This window comes from Bacillus rossius, chromosome 1, assembly GCF_032445375.1.
Source record: "Bacillus rossius redtenbacheri isolate Brsri chromosome 1, Brsri_v3, whole genome shotgun sequence".
NCBI classification, from domain to species: domain Eukaryota; kingdom Metazoa; phylum Arthropoda; class Insecta; order Phasmatodea; family Bacillidae; genus Bacillus; species Bacillus rossius.
In genome coordinates, this window is record NC_086330.1 from 103,037,144 (window position 1) to 103,056,579 (window position 19,436).

The following is a 19,436-nucleotide window of genomic DNA, read 5'->3' on the forward strand; positions in this document are numbered from 1 at the left end:
ATTTATGTTAATTTTAGTACACCCATTGAAAGTAAGTTGATTCTTTGAAGGCATTAAGTTTACATTTCTATTTGTGTATTTGCAATATGTATAGCTACTACTTTAAATAAAACCAATTTGTGAGTATTGCATTAGATGTACATTTGTGTAAATGGATAGAGCAATTTTAGGAATAAAATATGGCTATGAATTGTGCAACAACTAGATTAACCTAACATTATTTTAGACCATCAACGACCACTACCTTTAGTCTCTAATAAAATCTTAAGAAAATCCTTCATTATTTTGTCATGACTTCCATGACACGGAAATACATATTAGATGATATTTTATTGAAACGTAAAATAAAAAATTATTAACAACAACTAGATCCTGAACACGAGAAATTCTGAAAATAAACCTAGATACTGATATCGTTCGAGACAAATATAAATTTCTTTGGGTTTATGCTGTATAGTTGGTAGTCTCAGAATCGTCTGTGACCACTTTCAAAGAGAGAAAAAAAAGAGTAATGTTCAACCCGAGTTCGGAATCTCTGTCTACTTCTGTACTCCTTGGTCCGGGCTGAAGCTAGTGCACTGCGGGTTGCAGCGGGCGGTGAAGGGGGCGGGGGCTGTGCGGGGTCGACGTGGCATTGCGAGGGTTCTTGACCTTGCCTCGAGTCACCCAGTGATTGATGGAGCCCGTCTGAGCCCAGTGCGCGGCGCGGCGGCATTGTCCCGGCACCAGTCTCCACTCCCACGACGGGCGTCCGCGACAAAAGGCGACAAAAGGCGACAAAAGGCACTTCCGAGCCGGCACTGGCGGGCTTACACGAGCACAAACTCACACTCGCACTCGCACGAGGTGCGCTGTGGTTGGCTCTCGTTTAATTAAGGATGTCTGGAACCCAGCAGCTAAATATTTTATATCTACACGTAACATTTATCTACTTGTAGACATTTTTATTGATGCTATTTTCATGAGGTTAATAAATGCATTGTTGCATATTATGTTTTGGCTGCCAATTACATGACTGAAAATTTTAAAAATATATAATATACCTAATAATATAAAAAAATTATTTGACTTTATTTTGATGAAGTCCTTTATATAATTAAGCATTTTGGCACCTCAATTAAGTCATGCGTATACACTTCACGTCTGCGTCAAAGTACCTGCCCTGCCATTTCCATCGTGTGAGGTTACAAGCTGAGACAATGACATATACGGCTGCCGCCACCCCCTCTCTCACCGAAGTGGGGGGAAAATGTTACTCTTCCTTTTGTTCTTGTTTAGTATTGCATGACGTAGCCAGGGCGAGGTACGTGCTGTCTGGACCCCTCCCTTCCAGGATTTAAAAATACAAAAGCGTAGACAGAATTAGACAAATGTAGCAACTTAGCTACTTATATTTGCATACAAATGATTTTATAAATACTATTATAACCTTTATTGGACTTCAATAATGTATTTCCTCCCATTTGTAGCCCAAAATATGCCTGTAAATACACAGAAGCGGCCGGAATTGTGTTCCCAAGTAGTCCATATTTAATGCCTGTTTGCACACGTGTTACTGTAAGCATATTTTTCATAAACATTTGGAATGTGCGTTTCATGTATTTAATAACATTAATAATATATGTAACTGTGTCTTGATTCTACTATATCACCACACAATTGATTTAAGAACTATGTACTAGAAAAATTAAATTAAAATCTAAATCTAAATTATTTTTATATAATAGTATTACTTAAATTTCTGTGTGTAAAGTTTGGAGTTCTAAAAGTCTGATATTCCCTGATATTTTATTGTGACAGTCATTTTCTTTTAAAATTCAATTATACAGAAACATTACTCATACAAATTATATAATGGTTACACTGGGCACCCTCCTTCACAAAGTCCTTGCTGCGGTTGAGTTCTGCTTCCAATTACGTTTTCAGCTGAACACATCCTTGAGAAAGACCCTGTGATTATCAAGTATATATTTACCAGAAAGCTATAGACTCCACGGGCCTGTGCACATCACCTAGGGATGGTGATCTGTTCGCTGGCGTCCTGGCTGGCCGGGCGAAATGTCTTCTCTCGCAGATGACCGCCAAACACAAATTACGAGTCTTCTCCAGCCACCTAATGGATTTAAAATTTTGTCTAGTTTCTAGATATTTCTGGCTTAAATTAATGTCCATTTTTATGTTAATGTTATAAGGATTTTATGAATCATCAGAAGAACATTGTTTGTGTACAAAAAAAGAATGAGTCCGAATTCGACCGATAAAACTTCGGCCTCAGGTTCATAACGAACATATTCGTTCAAAACATACTTGCAACTTATAGTCTGAAGTGCGTCCCAAGGCTGGTATACGCCTGTTAAGTTGGAGCTGAATTTTTTTATTGCGATTTATAGAGAACATATTTGAGATACAACACGAAGCGTCCGGATAATGTTAATCGAACAAATTTCTTCAACCATTGCAAAACTCGTCGCTGTCTTAAAATGGTTTCGTCGAATGATTTACGCTACTACCCCCAATTATTATGACAGCGACTAGTTTCGTGCCGTTTTAACATTAACCAGAATCTTATTCTCGCTTGCACAGTTGTGACTTGAGTCAAATTTATATATTTAATTAACCTGCAAAGGTTTTGGCTTAGGCCGGTGTGACACTTTGCGTTTCTGTCGCTGCGGCTGAAACTTCCGCAGCGTTATTTGGCTGAGTATTTTTTAAACAGCTTTCATTATAGTGCGAAGTACAGGTCTCTCAAGAATGCACCAGGTACATTTATCAAATTGGATGTAAACAACTGACGTAGAAGGAATCACCGAGTAGAAACTGGCAACAGCATAGCTTGACATCGGCCTAAGGCTTTCTTAACTGACTGTTTACAAGTCTACTTAAGCGTCCCATCTTTAATAATATCTATATTATTTCCAATTGCATTTTTCCAAATGCAAAAACGTTGGAAAGAACGTCGCAAATATATTTTCAACTTATTTTTTCGGCGGTTGAATTCGGACTCGTCCTTCATGGTACGTGCAAATGAAATGAAAGTGTTATTGTACGCTCTTAAAAAAAAAGTCACATTCGATTTACGAAGGGATCTTCGTAAATTTACGGCTATCTTCGTATATTTACTGCTATCTTCGTATATTTACTTAAACTGAGCCCAATTACGTAGAACATGACTCCAAAAGAATATTGATGGTATATTAGCAAAATACCCAAATACTGGTTAATACCACAGCAAGAACACTCTTCTTTTGTCCGCGTGTGTGTTTACCTTTGTTTGGAACGAAACATACAACTCGGGTGTCGAAATACAGCGTAGTTTCTACGAAGTTTCTGTTGTTTTAAATTACGAAGAACCCTTCGTTTATTTCATTTAAATTATTCGTTGAAAAGTCTGTAAACTAACAGTAATATCTAACAACGTAGCAGTTGTTACACTGCATGAGCCACGAATTATGTGTGCAAATCCGCCTTAAGTGGGCGGTGTCCTAAATTATTTTTCTTGTAATATTTCGTGTTATTACACATTATTTGTATTGAATTAATAATAAAACTACAGTTAATCGTTCATAAAAAAGATTTTAAACCAAGAAATTCCTTAGGTATTTAATGGTTTTCATGTCAGTTCTAGAAAGTATTAAATCATATGATGCAGAGTTTTGGATTAACCGTTCGTACACAGCCTTTATCTATAATCTTTTTATTTTTAGTACATCATTCACAAATCAATAAAAATTAGGGTTTCCCAAAACCATAGACATCTGAGTTTTTCAGGATTTTGGAAAAACCTCATTTTTATTGAATTAATGAAAGCTATACTAACAGTGGCAATATACCATATGGTTTAATACTAGGAATTACATAATAATTTACCATTAAGTTAGTAAAAAATTAAATAAGTATTTGTTCAATATAAAAACCTTATAATAAAATTAAATATGGTCATATCACTAAATTATTTAAAACCTCGTGGAAAAACACGAAATATTATACGAAAAACCATTTAGGATACCATTGCGTTAAGAGGGTATGTCCTGTTCCTTGTCATTATTTTATTTTTACGTCTAACACGGTTACACGTATAGACTTTTTGAGTGGCCCAACTTAAAAAAAGTATGTATGTATGTATGTATGTATGTATGTATGTATGTATGTGTATGTATGTATATATATATATATATATAGTGAAACTTATTGCATAATAAGCTGACAAAGTTGAATTTTTTACAGTATGTAAAAGGAGAACCAAATTGAATAAATAACTTATTTTTTTTTATTTAAAGGCAATTCCGGTGGCTAATGAGTGAAATGGTTTAAAATTCTTTCAGAAAAAAATCATTGAATTTTACTAAGCCTTTTTAAATCATTAAAATTATAATGTTTCTAAAAAAAGGCGAGGTAAAATAATTTTTTTCCCTGAAAGAAATTAAACCATAGCAGCCAGTGAAATTGACCTTAAACCTAGAAAGTTCCAGTATTATATTTCCTTGTCCTTGTCCTTATCCGCACTGCACAAGTCCGCCAGCTACTGATGCAGTAGGTAAGTATGTGATGACAGCGGGGCACGCGGGTGTGCCGACAGCGGGAGCCTGCAGAGATGGGGTGCGCGAGCAGTGCGCCGCTGATGGCGGGGCAGAACGGCGAGGCTGCGGGCGTGCTGGACCAGGCCAAGGAGGGGGTCGCCGGCGCGCTGGCAGGTCGGTGTCGGCTCCCCTGTCGCCACTCTCACTGATACATTTGCTTTCGGTCCTTTCGTTTTTATTACATCGCAAAATGGGTAGTACGCGAAAAATACCAGTTTTTAAAAATTGTTTTTTTTTTAATATATTTATTATTTATCTTTCAATACAAATAATTCAGTTCATCGGCCCTACAACTTTTTTTTGTGTGTGTTCTAGCGATACGATATTCAAAAAAAAAATACTCTACCAGTTTAGCCCCCCCCCCCCCCCCCAAAAAAAAAGCTGTTCCCGGGGCACTAGCTCCGTCTGTCCCTCCCCCTTTCTATTGACGCCTCTCAGGAGAAATCTCCCCGGCCCTAAATCATCTGAAGGAGACGGCATGCAGTGAGGTAGTTGTCACTGTTTTTTACCTCGCCACGTGGTCCCACGGAAATAGTGCTTGAACACGTCTGATGTTAGTTAGAAAGTATGAATTAAAATCTGTCTTTAAACACAGTCATTTTCTTTAAATAAAAATAAGTAATTTATAACTTTTTCCAAAATTCAAACACTACATTCCAACCAAAATATTAGGCGTCGAACCCACAAAGCAAAGAAGATTTTAAGTAAAAATGTTAAGCTAATTTTAACTTATTTAAACATTCTATTATGCAATTGTAATACAACAACAAACAAAATATATTTCGTTTTAAGATTTGGTTATCATAGAGGTTTTCCTTTGGTGGTGTTAGAATTTTATAGCCGATTTTTCATACTGATTTATTTATTTTTGTTTCAAGCCCTTATTTGATGAAAAACAGTTGGCATTTTTTAAACTAAACACTGTAGGCCTATTGACTGTTTCTGTACATCCAGGTCTCCGTAATAAAAATATGTAGCCGACAAAACCAACTGCGTCGAATTCCGTCAAGTCGTTCCGATTCTATTATTGTCTTTATATTCTCGTCATCCGTGCACGATGCGACCTTGCCTATCGTCTTCAATAGGGCCGCTCACACTTTTGGTTGATAAGTTGCGTTAACTAGGAATTAATTTACTACAGAATTTTTATACGATCAGCTTTCGGGATGATGATGATAATAGAAGCTGAAAGAAATGTCAACTTTCTTTAACATAATTTCAGAATGCCTCGTATTCAATATTCCAATATATTTGCTAAGTGACTGGTGAGCATAATGTCCCGAATTAGATTCCTGGCTAGGTCGAGGATTTTTTTCCTTGTGGAAAAGTCCTTCCCGGGTCCAGGACTAGGTGTTTTGACGTCCTTTCACCTCCATACTACGGAAGGCAATGACGAACCATTGCACAATGCATAATGCCGTTACCTTGGACCACTTCCCTCAGAAATTAATATCATTAGCAAATCACATTTATTAGGTTATCTATGAGTCGTACATACTGGGCGCTCCAGCGTATGGCTTAATGAATGACGAGAGCGAGGAGCCGAGAGCCATCTTATATTCTGAAGTCACGGCGGCCATCTTGGATGATGACGTCAATGTTGTACTTTTCGTTGTGATCACCATCTTGAATTCTGGCGTCACGGTTGTAATCTTGGATGATCTTGACCTTGACCGTAAACTTGAAATTCTTTATGTTTTGACCAAATAATTCCGAAAAAATATTTAAAAAAAAATTAATTCAAATGTTTAGTTTACTAATCAATTTCAGGCCTCGAATTAATTCCCGGCGAAGGTTAGCATAAATTTAATAATAAAAATTAAAAAATCTTAATTACAATTTAAATACAATTTTAATAAAAATCTTGCTTAAGTTACACCCACGATCTTTGATCCCAAAATTTTTAAAGTTTGACCTCACATCCGCCATCTTTAAAATACTTTATTTTAGCTGAAAAACAGGAAAAATTTTTAAAATTTATAAAAGCCATTATTTAATTAAATTTGATAATAAAATTTATAAACGAGGTACTAGGTTAGAACCCTGCGATGGTAAAAAAAATGGTAATGGATAATTCATCCACGGAAGCCACCAGCTGACCTCCCACCACTAATACCAAGGCAGATATTACATCAGTCAGTATGACGTCATGGAAGCCATCTTGGGTCTGCCTGCTGGAGGTCACCATCTCATTTTCGTATGCTAGAGTTTTGCTGTCACCATATTAGTTTAATATTTACCTGCTAGGGAGCAGTATTATTTATTACCTAGACATCCTCCAACTTTTGGGGCCGTCTTGGCAGACAATTCTGTAGTTATTAACCTTTAAATACAAATAAACAAATCCAAAATCATCAAAAAATGTTAAAATAATGATTGATTATACCGCATACAGTGATCGCATCGGCTATTTGTTATTTCATATATTTGTTTACAAAACGGGATCAAAGAATTTGCATTAAATTTTGTTGTAAGAATGATATAAGGTGTAGCAAAGTTTTATAAATGTTAAATATAGTTTTTGCGACAGGAACACTCAGCTTCAAACGAGGGCTCAGCAAGTCCGAGAAGCAAACGCAGGTCACGCGCCAGCCAGTGCGATTACCTGCAGAATGTCTGTGTGCGGCGGGAAGTCGCCAACTAGGAGTCCGGCCGTTGGACTAATACAACCTGCGAAATTACAAAATTCCTTTTACTTTTTGAACACACTTCGTAAACTTCGCAAGGCGCAATAGAACGATGCAAGCATTGTTCAACGTAAATATATTTTGACTTGACTTTTCGACGGCAGTATTTGAAGAGAAATGTTCCAAAATACTTTAAGACGGAGACGTTACGAGCATAGAAGCCCATGATGTCATTATTACACATCCTGCTTACCACTTATTAAACGTTCACGCAGTGATATAATTTTTTAAAATCGAATTATTGATAATTAGTTTTGTTTTAGTGATAAATAAGAATCATCAAAAGAGGTAAAAACATGTTTTCTACTGTGGGTGACGTTTTGTCGACTTGCTTGCTTTATGAACGGCTGGGACTTTCTTGCGTTGGTTGCGTGTTACGCTCCTTGCGTAGTTTATAAACCCAGATTAGGGAGACGAGAAGAGGCGAACATGACTAAAACAAATGCATATCCGAATATAACGAGGTGGTAGGGAAAATTATTTCAAGTGCATTATAAACAACACAGATACTATTAACATCCTCTCACCATTCCCCGCGATTTCACTCGAAAATGGATGAAAATGGAATTAAATATAAAAAGAAATAACCCATATTTGAAGTTAACTAAGAGGGAGGCAAGATACTGAGTGTGTTAAGAATCTTTCATTTACTTTACTATCCTAATATCTGCACGATTGCCTGTCGGAAAAATGTCTGACCTCGTCTCGAACAGAAAGTGTCCTTAAGCTGAAGTCACAATGCCACGACGAACACGACACTCGACACTACACGACGACTCAGTAGCCAATGAAATACAGGGTCACTGTGACATCAACACGGCAAAATACACCCAGACGGCCCGCAAGAAGTAGATTTTATTTCTATTTTGTCGTGTCGTGCTGCCCGACAGAAAACAAAACGGAAACGGAAACCTTGCGGAACTAAACTTCAAAAATATTTACCTACTTGGCAAATTATGCTGAAAAATGAAATTTATATTTACGTGTGGGTACACTTTAATATACATATGTTGCTTGCCTGCATCTGTTTAAATAAATGGATATCATCGTGTTTATGATCAATGATGTTATTGTATATTGTTGAAGATGTTATTGTATATTGTTGAAGATGTAATTTAAGAATGGACGAGTTCAGCGAAGAACTATTAATTAATAAAGTTTAGGCTCGTGGTATTCTGTATGACATTGGGTTGAAGGACTATAGATATCAGTAAAAAAAAAGGACTAAAATATAGCATGTTCTTTTTCTCTTCTACGCTGTTTTTAGCGCGTTCTATACTGCATTTTATGGAAGTATTTGGCTTGGAAAGATTTGCCGACAGCCAAATCATAAATCGTCGGGTTAACGTTGTCGTGCTATTGAGACCCTACGCTAACAAATCTGTCGTGCTGAAGCTGTAAGTCGTGACATTGTGACTTCAGATTAGGAGGAGGGGGAATGTCCGGCGAGGGGAGCAGGGTGAGCTAACTGCCAAATGCCAACTGGAATATTCCAGTGGGATTCGTGAGGTATCGACCACGGCGTCACGGCCGCGGGTCGGGCTCGAGTTGGCCTGCCACCCAGGGGGTCATTGACCCCTGGGGGGGGGGCGAGGGGTCAGACCACAAGCCGTGTGGGTCGCGTGCTGGTCCTGCTGCCCTCGTGGCCACGTGACTTGCCGGCACACACACACACACACGAGAGTGTTTCACGCTCACGCAGGTCGTTACACACTATGAATGGTGAATTGTTTTTGACGTGTAAACATATTAGCTTCGGTAGACAGCATTTGGTAGGCGTAATTTCGTGAATGCGACGGAAGTCAAGAAACGGAAATATGTAACAACCACGGTGCTGCCATGCGGGGTGGATGGCGTGAACCAAAGTTCACAAAGACCAAGGGAAATGTTATAGTATTGATAGTTCAAAGAATTTTAACTTAATGGGCATTGTTTTAATAAAATTCCTTATCGAAAAAAGGGTTCAAATGCTGGGTTTAGTATTTTTTCGCTCTTATCACAGCCGTTCCATTACATTGTAAAATTTAGGTCTGCAAATCGAATGTTTCGTTAATCGACGTAGATGCTCCGGTAGCAAATTCTAGCGGTGGGTGCGGAAACTACGTGATTCGCGTTCAGAAATTTACAATTTGCGTGCATTTATAACGCTAGAAATTATTTTAAGGAATTCTGCTTTAGATTTCATTTCCGAGTTTTTTTTATTAGAAGCGTATCTGCAACTTCATAACACTTTTTTTTTACCGAGGTTAGATGTTGCACATATTTAAATAGTGAAAGATCGCTCACAAGTTAAAAAATTATTTCTACTTGGTTTTACGTTTCGTTGACAGCGCATCCTTGAAAGTATGTCGAGATGTCGCTATTGTAAATTACTGGGTTCGATTTTATTTGTTTCGAAACCTGGTCCTTGTTTCCCGAAATCACGCTCTACGGTCTATCCCTCCTACCGGTATACCTGCACAGTGGAAACGTTCCGTAGACACCAGGGTGAATAGGGACGATGAAGGGCGATGAGATGCTAACGGAGCATCGACGGATTGAATGCGTGTGTGTGGGGGGAAGCTGGAGCACCCGGAGATAAACCGCAGGCGCGCGGTAAAGCCCGCCGCGAGACCGTGGCCCGTGCGTGGCTGCAGGCTCGCAACATAGCTCGCCGGAGGCTCTGAGGTCGACCCACGAGCTCCGCCACCGCCACAGGAGAAGCCCAGCGTCTCCCACTCTCTCGAGCAAGCCGCGGGTAGCACAACATTCACACATCCTTTCGTACACGCCCGTGTAACTTAGGCATTTTTTTAATTAAAAAAAACTCGCAGGTTTAGGTAGGAACTCACGCGACATGTATGTATGTATGTGTGTATATATATATATATATATATATAAATAAAGTTACAAAATGTAAGCAGGGCCGCGGCGCGCAGGTGCAGAGCTGGCTGGCGGCTCCACGCGGCCACTGACGTCACGCTTCCGCCGCAACGTGAGACGTGCCGCGCGCGCCTGGTGGGTTACAAGGGTCGCCGCTCGCTTCCCCTCCCTCCAGCCCTCCACTCCCCGCGCGACACTTTATCTCAGCGACGTAACTGACACCTGACAGCTGCGGAGTTACGCGAGCCGCCGACGCGTGTTTCGAGAGAATTCTGCCGTCGGGTCGACACGGAATGACGCGACTGGCCCCAGCCGAGCTCGTGAATTCTAGAAGTGGCGCCTGTGATATATAAGACCAGTATGCCGGCCTCCGGGAGGGATCAGTCAGTGAGGAGTCGGGAGTTTTCCCACGGCGTACTTTCCGGGCGATAGTGCCGTGCGTGCGGGGGAGCGGCGAAGTCCCTGGACGAAGGTTCCAGGGCGGAGAGTTCAGTTCCGGGCGATAGTGTCGCGGGTGCGGCGGAGTTCCGGGGCGAGAGAGTCTGCGCGAGAGTGCCGCGAGTGCAGCGAAGTTCCGAGCGAAGCTTCGAGCGGACCTCGGCGAAGGGAAGTGCGATGGCGGCGACGGAGTGCGGCGACGGAGTCCCGCGACGGAGGTCCACGACGGGTGCTGCGGCGAGAGTTGTGCCAGAGGTGCGGCCCAGCGAGGCGTGTGGATTGTGAGAAACGAGTGACTGGAGGAAGCAACATTTTTAAGTGTAATCGATTATAAGGCATTTTTAGAAGATTATTTGTTAGTGATGTAAATATTGGCAATCAATAAAACTGTGTAGTAAAATTTTTAATTGGGCTATCCATTTACGAACCCGGTAGTTTCCCACACGACGATTTATTATTTTATTTTAATTTTTTTAATAAATCGTAACAATATATATATTTATTTATTCATTTTCTTGTGATTACTATTGGTTAATGACTATTTCTGTAAATTTAACACGATACCTCTCTTGCATATGTATTTATGTCAAAAAATATTTCTTACAGTAATTTACCAAAGTGTAAAAAGTCGCGTAAGTGATAACAATAAGTACAAAATCTTTTGAATATATTTGTGACAAAAAAAAAACAAATGCAAGAGAGGTACAATATTAAATTAATTAATAAAATAGAGGATAAAATGAAGAGAATAAAAATCTACATGACATGTGAGACCCCACCTTAAAAGTGCGACATAAAAGTAATAAGAGACGTAACAAAGATACTTAAGCCATTAAAAACGAGAAAAATATTGTTTAATAATATTGGTTTTTAAGTTTAAGCAAGTATATATCTTTGTTATATCACTTGATAACAGGTTCTGTTTTTAAGGTCCCTGTCATCAGTGGCGTAGCCAGGATTTGTATATGGGGGGTGTTAAGAAGCATGCCCCCCCCCCCCCCCCCGTATTAAAGCGGTGGGTCCGGGGGTCCTCCCCCGGGAAAATTTGGATTTCAAGGTGTAAAATAGTGCTATTTTAGCAGTTTTCGGTACTTAAATTTAAATATTGTAATGGTAAAATTTTTATTAATTTTAATATGAAATTTGTTTGAGTGATGAATAAGAAATTAATTAAAGATTTGGTTCTAAGGGAGGGGGGGGGGTTGAACCCCTAATCCCCCCCCCCCGGCTACGCCCCCGCCTGTCATTATTAAGGCAAGCTGTTTTGCAAGCACAGTAGGGATTAGGCAGGAGGTAAAGGTCCAGTGGACCAGGTACTCCAAATCAAAATGCACGAGTCTCTGGGCGGCACTCTACACGAGAGCTGGCACAGGACTCAAGCAAACAAGTAAAAAAAAAAAAAAAAAAAACACAGTAGGGACTAGTGCATGGCGGCACCCGAGTTACTGAATGGGCGAACGTTCAAATGGTTAATCACACTTGGAGATCAAAAAATGACGAAGTTACTCGAAGGCAAGTATTCGGGCGTGGACGAAAGTTTTGCGAATCGCAGGTTTCCCACGAGTGTCTTGTGTTCGGTAACCATGGCGACGTCGATTCACGGTCAACAGGCGGAAGACACCGCGGGCGTCACTCGAGACGCGACAGGCGGCGGGAGTATCGACCAGACCATGGAGGTAAGAAGTGAGAGAGCTGGTGCGTGCGAACTTTGCCGTGCCAATACCTGAAGTCCCACCTCTCTTCCCAGAGGGTGTCCACATCTGCGTGATTACATAGCAAGTGTGTGAAGCCGTTTATTTCTTCGCTAATTGTTGCGCCATGTTTAGACGCCCAAAAAAATTGGTTGAAGTGTAGTTTTTGCATTGTATAAACAGTATTTCATTATTTTTCCTTTTAATGAAAGTGTTTGGTTTTAACGCCGGAGATTATAATTCATATTTATTAACCATCATCAGACGTTATCAAGCACTATTTCCTCAGTGTTTTGGGTGGAAAAATATGGGAATGGTGATGTTAAAAAGTGACTTCATACAAATATTGTAGTAGGTTAATGTAAGAAAGTCGTCTAAAATCCTCAAGATAAGTAATGCTCAGCGATCCTGGTGGCCTGAGCTGTGCCTAGCGTTGTAAACATTATTTTTGGTACAAGATTTTTAAGTTTTTATTTAACTTCAATTGCTATTTATTTTATATACATAATTTTGAAGCATGAATACGTTTTCAGGACATTGGAGTAATACGAAATATCCACAATAGCATTATTTTCTGTAAAAGAAAAGGTTTATTTTTCAGAATTTTCAGAAACCCCATGTCTAAGTCATAGAGATATTACTTCATTTAATCTCTGCTTGTGAACTTCTCATTTGTAGAACAAGGATAAAGTTCTAGCACAAGCCAGAATTTTTGTAATTTTTTCCATTTTTTATTTTTATTATAAATTTTTTCTGTGAATTTCTTTTATTATGTAAAACCCGTGATGATTTTTATCGTGTGCTCCCGATTATACTTGTCAATATTATGATGGTATTCTCCGTGCGCTCCCGATTATTCTTGTCAATATTATGATGGTTTCTCCGTGTGCTCCCGATTATTCCTGTGATTATTTTGATGGTTTTCTCCGTGTGCTCCTGATTATTCCCGTGGTTTCTCCAAGTGCTTCTGGTTATTTCTGAGAAACCGATCTCTGCATGAAGGATTGCTTACCTAATGAGACATGCCATTTTATCCAGAGTTGCAATTAAATTGTGAATTTCTGCTACTTAATCAGCACTTGTAATATTTTTATCAGGTGGAATTAAAAAAAAATAAACACCCATTACTCAGTCAAATAATTTCTGAGACATCTGAGAAACACTAACAGGAATGAAAAACTTCCTTCTCCTTGGTGTCTAGCGAAGCCATCCTTCTTTTGCGATCGTTAGTGAGCATCCTGAATCCCACATAAAAAAAACTAAATAATATTTACCTTCAAGCAATACGTGGCGTCATCTGTTGACATGAATTGGGACTACTTACAACAAGTTTCTTTGCATGAGATAAATTAACTCTCGCAGCTGAATTGAGTTAGAGCCAAGTAGTCTCGTAGCCACGTAGCCTTGTGTCCTGGAAGCTTCGTAGTCCTGTAGAATCGCAGTCTCGTAACCTTGTAGACTCGCAATCACGTAGACTCGTAATTTCATGGCTCGTAGTCACGTAGCCATGATGCCTTGGAGCCTCGTAGACTTGTAGCTACGTAACCAAGTAGCCTTGTAATGTTATAACATAATGCTGCCGGAGTAGTTGGAGCCAAAGAGAAAATTCAGCCGAAGACAGAAGCAGCAATTGGAGCCTTGTAGACTTGTAGCTTTGTAGTCAAGTACTCATGTAAACATGTAGTCCTGTAGTTTAGAATCTTCGTAGCCTCCTAGTATTGTAGTCAAATAGCGCTAGGCATAAAACTATTTGGAGTCAAATAATTTTGACGTAATTGATTGTTGGAGCCAATTACTGTTATAGCTAATGACTGATAACCAGCAGTTATCAACTATGGCTTTGGGGCTGGAGTACAAACTTCTTTCCACTCCCTTATCCTTAAATGGGGGTGAAATAGGGAACCTTCCATTTGCCATAAAATTAAAACAAATTTTTTGCTGTTGATTAGTTTATTAAGAGACTCTTAAAACCAACAACAAGTTTATACATTTATTTTTAACACTTATAAACATCAAATAATGAAATAAATGTGTTAGAAAAAATACTGATAGTTTTACACACCATACACATTTTGCCTTGCCTTACACATTAGGCATTGTATCCTTACGTAAAATTAACGAACGCAACCTACTGAGTTGAATGTTCGTGAAAATGTACGTCCTTTTCGTTAGATGTGCTTCCTGTTTGTTGAATGTGCTTCCTTTTTGTTGACTGTGCTTCCTTTTTGTTGAGGGTGCTTCCAAAATGTGCTTTCTTTTTGATGGGATTCTTGGTCCTCTTGTAAGCGTAAAACATGTTACGTTGGTTTAATTGAATATAATTACCTGTCTGGTGTTTCGAAGATGTTTGGTCTATATGTATGTATGGCTTTGTACATGAACGTTTTAGAGGTCATTCTAAGTATCGAAAAACTAGACTTTCATGTTAGTCTTATCGGCAATGCATTTAATTCGTCGGATAGGTATATTGTCTTGAGTTGTTTTTCGTGGAGTGAATGATTAATAAACTCTGCGAAAGGTAATAGAAAACAAAATATAAAATTTATTTAATATTTAGTTACACTTGACACTGGTCAAGAATCAACCCGAGGACAGGAACCCATCGATTCAATATGTAAATTAATGAGTGGTTTTTTCGGTGGATTTTGGAATGTTTTCCCGAATTTCTAGGTCAATAAATACAAATTTTCAAGATGGCAGTCATAATGGCTTACTGGATGCTGGTAGTAGAGGATTTTAAGCCTCTTTTAGGAGTTTGAACATGATTTATATAAGTTATGATTTTTTACATAAAATTAAATTTTTTTGTATCGACCAGAGATCGAACCAAAAATACGAATCGATCGAATTAATAAGTATATTATTTTAAATTTATTTAATGAATTTTGGTATTTTTTTCGAATTTATAGCTAAATAATTATAAATTTTCAATATGGCACCCAAATGATAAGATGGCGGGTATCACACTAATAATAAATGATTACTGCACTCTAGTGGGTAAAACTTAAACAAGTTTGGTAGAAATGCACTCTATCAGACTAGTACACACACACACACACAAGATGGAGTCCTCCAGCAGATGAAAACAAGATGGTGGCATTGTCCTCTAGCAGGTAATATATGTTAATTATCGTTCCTGGTAGCGATTACTGAACACAAAATGGCGGATCTAAGATGGTTGTCAAAAGTCAAAGTCAAATTTGAAGGTCAAAGTTCAAGGTCAAGGTTAAAATTCAATGTCAAGGTCAAAGTTCAAGGTCAAGGTCAAAGTTCCATGCCAACATGCGAGGTCAAAGGTATAGTGAACAAAAAATTATACTAACATGGCATCAGCGGACTCTAGCAGACGAAAACAATATGGTGACCTCCTGCGGACAAAGACAATATGGCGGACATGACGTCATACCAGCTGACGATATATACCTTGGTATTGGTGGTGAGAGGTCAGTCTGTAGGTGGCTTCTGTGGAGGAAGGATCTGTTGTTTTTTTATTTTTTGTTCTTTCTGGTTTCCAACCAAGGACGTGAATCGATCTAATCAATCAGTATATTATTAAATAATTTTTTAATGAATTGTGTACTTTTTCATTCAAATCGGATAATAAATAAAGATTATCAAGATGGCGCCCGTAACGATAATTGCATCAGTTACGTCTTAATACAAGATGGCGGTTCTGTCTCGAACAGGTGTTGCTATTATTACTTCAAATTTAAAAAAATTTCATATTGACATTTATTTTTGTCCTTAGCAAGTTTGAACCAAGGACTTCAAGGCGTAAGTGCGCTTTTAAATAGTATTTTATTAAAATGTGATTATTAAAATTTTCTTAAAAATTTTGAAATTTTTTCCAAATTTCTACCATAAAAGTTACGGTTTTACAAGATGGCGGCCGTAACGAAAAATGCAACGGAGTTTTTAAAGATTTTTTATTAAAATTTAATTAGTAAATTGTTTTATAAATTTTTAAAAAAATTCCCGATTATTTAGCATTAAAATTAAGGATTTTCAAGATGGCGGACATGACGTCATACTAGGCGACGATATATAATTTGACATAAGTGGTGGGAGGTCAGTCTGCCAGCGGCTTCAGTGTAGGAAGGATCGGTCGCTATTTATATTTTATTTTTGCCCTCACAGTGTTCGAACCGAGAACTCCGAGCTCCATGTCGTAGGTGTATGTTTTTTTAAATATTTTTATTACAATTTTATTAATCGATTTTTTTATAAATTTTATAATTTTTTTCTTAAAAATCGGATTGTAAATAAAGATTTTCAAGATGGCAGATGTAACGAAAATTGCAACGGTGACATCATATTCCATGATGAAACCAGAGGCTTTACAGAGGCTGTAGACATGGATGATTAAGCCTCTATATGGTCATTTCTAGCCGCTGGTATTTTTAAGGACTAAAAATGGTAAATTTTCTCTCTAAACGGGAATTGTTCCCTCGAAACAGGAAATTTTGAGTAATTTTGAGTAATTTTTGAGTAATTTTGGGGAATTTTTGAGTCCAAGATGGCTGCCGTGACGTCAGAGGTCAGTCGATCATTGACCCCACCACCACCACAACCCTGAACCCTGCGCTCGGACCGGCTATCCTACACTTCTCTTATTAATAATTTATTAAAATAATAACGATATATGTCTAGTAGGAATAATTTGATATGAATGGAATAATTGTGTTATACGTTATGCCTCAAAAAATTAATCAGTTTTCGTGATATCACTGCAACAAAAGTAATGGGCGTAAGAACAGATTTTGGAATAATACTGTTAACAATTTTTAATAAAGCCATCTAGCAGTATGTCATAAAAATACAACACATGTTACACTACCTTATGCTATTATTAAAGGCTAGTTGATTGATTACTTAAGAATCAAAAGTCAGTATAGGGAAAAAGGGAAAGCTGGCCCTAGATTATTCTAATGGGACTACAGATTGATGGCTTGATAGATTGTTGGTTTGCCAATCGTGAGGAATCGGCTATTTTCGAGCATTTCCGTCGCCCGTTGCCTATGATCAGGACCTCTTCGACCAACTTATATTACTCCACTCCGCACACTGTGAAAACCAACAAAATATTGGGAGGAATACTCCGGAGCACATGAAGAAAACCAAATAAATTTTAAAATGAATCAGCAGGAGCACACGAAGAAAACCATCAAAATATTGGCAGGAATATTCAGGAGTACACGGAGAAAAATAACACTAGTTTTCCTAAATCAAGATGAGTGAATCACAAAAAAAAATTACAAAAAAAAGCATCTGCCAGCTTGTGAATGAAGATATTCGTTACTTAGACTACTACTATGACTTGAGACAGCTGAGAAACATTGACATGCGAGAAGAATTTTCTTCTCCTTGATGTCTAGCGAAGCTCTCCTCTTGCGATCGTGAGTGAGCATCCCGCATCCCACATGAAAGAGCGACTGCCTGCATAACACAGCATGTGGCGCGAACTGTTGCAAGAATCGGGACTACTTGCAACAAGTTATTTGCATTAAATAAATAAACTCTCGCTGCTGAATTGAGCTATTGTGGCCAGTTGCAGCCTTGCGGACTCGTATTATCGTAGTCTCGTAGCTTTGCAACCTAGTAGTCTCATAGACTTATAGCTTAGTAGCCAAGAAGCCTGTGGCCCTGTAGTCTCGTAGCCTGTTCCTATGTAGCCTCGTAGTCTTGTAGCTTCGTTGCCGCATGATCTCGTAACTAGTTGGGGACTTGTAGTCTCATAGCCCTGTTGCCTCGTAGTCTTGTAGTCGTGTAGCTTCGTAGCCAAGTCGCATTGTAGCCAACAATTGCTGGAGCAGTTAGCCCTAAGCTGAAGCTGATGACTTTTGGAGCCAAAGACTGTATGGAACTAATGACTTTTGGAGACAAACCCTGTTGGAGCCAAAGACATTTGGAGCCAATGACTGTTGGAGCTAATGACTTTCGGAGCCAAAAACTTTTGGAGCCAGAGACTTTTGGAGACAAAGACTGTTGGAGCCAAAGAGTATTTTGGAGCCAAATACTTTGGAAGCTATGACATTTGGAGTAAATTAATTTTGGACCCAGAGACTGTTGGAGTCAAATACATTTGGAGCCAAAAACTGTTTGATCATAAGACTTTTGGAGTCGATGACAGTTGTAGCCATTGAATTTTGGAGTCAATGGTTTTTGGAGCGAAAGACTGTTGGAGCCAAAGACTTTTTGAGCAAAAGACTGCTGGAGACATTATAACCTACCGAAAATTGCTGGTCGCATCCTACTGAGTTGAATGTTCGTGAAAATGTACATCCTTTTCGTTAAATGTATGCAGTAAGCTTGTGTTATCGTATCCTACTGATTAAAATGTATCCCTGTGATGAGATCGTATCCCTGCAATGAGATCGTATCCTACTGAGTTTATTTTTCACCAAAGCTACGTCCTTTTCGTTAAATGTGCTCCGTTTGACAAATGTGCTTTTTTTTTTTAATTTGTATTGATAAGTCTTTACTCAGGCCTTTATTGGCCTCTTTGTTCGGAGACGACTGGTCTATACGCCTGAAAATGAACATAACCTGATTAAAATGTTGGTCGCGTTTCAACGAATAATACCTCTTGCTTCGGAGACGCTTGGCCTATACACCTAACAATGTACGTGATCTGGCCTCGTAGTTCGGAGACACTTGGTCTATACGCATGATTTTGTTCATGAACTGTTTAAAATGTTCGCCGAGAATCGACGAAAAATACCTCTTGGTTACTGACTGGATGCGTTTGGCTACCAACTGGAGGTGGTCTGGCCACTTAATAAACATGCGTTCCTGGCTACTGCATAGACGTGTCTGGCCACTGACTTGGCGTGTTAGCCTGACCAACTGATTGTACGGACATGCGCGCCTAGCCAACCGACCGGCATACATAGCTTAAATCAATACTTGGCTGTTCACCGATTACGTGCCTGGCCACTTAATAGATAGATATGCCTAACCACCACCTGAATGTGCTTTGCCACCTACTGGGCGTGCGTTCCTGGCCACAGAATAGACGTGCCTAGCCATCGACTGGATATTACTGGCCATCGACTGGTCGTACCTTGCCTACCTGCTAGATGTGGCTGTCCAACCGACTGGACGTGTGTGACCACTGATTAGACGTGGCTGGTTAATGGACTGTCATGTGGAAATGCTATGGAAACCCATGTCAAGGCATG

The 19,436-nt window shown here is 39.0% G+C and overlaps 1 protein-coding gene across 1 annotated transcript in view; it reads left to right on the plus strand.

The window, feature by feature from the left end:
- LOC134541042 (uncharacterized) overlaps nt 1–19,436 on the plus strand; it is a 65,321-nt gene that overhangs the window by 19,302 nt on the left and 26,583 nt on the right. Inside the window, exon 2 of the mRNA XM_063384183.1 lies at nt 4,577–4,691. Within this exon, the coding sequence (XP_063240253.1) occupies nt 4,592–4,691 (100 nt within the window). The 5' untranslated portion in view covers nt 4,577–4,591. The remainder of the gene's footprint in view (nt 1–4,576; nt 4,692–19,436) is intronic.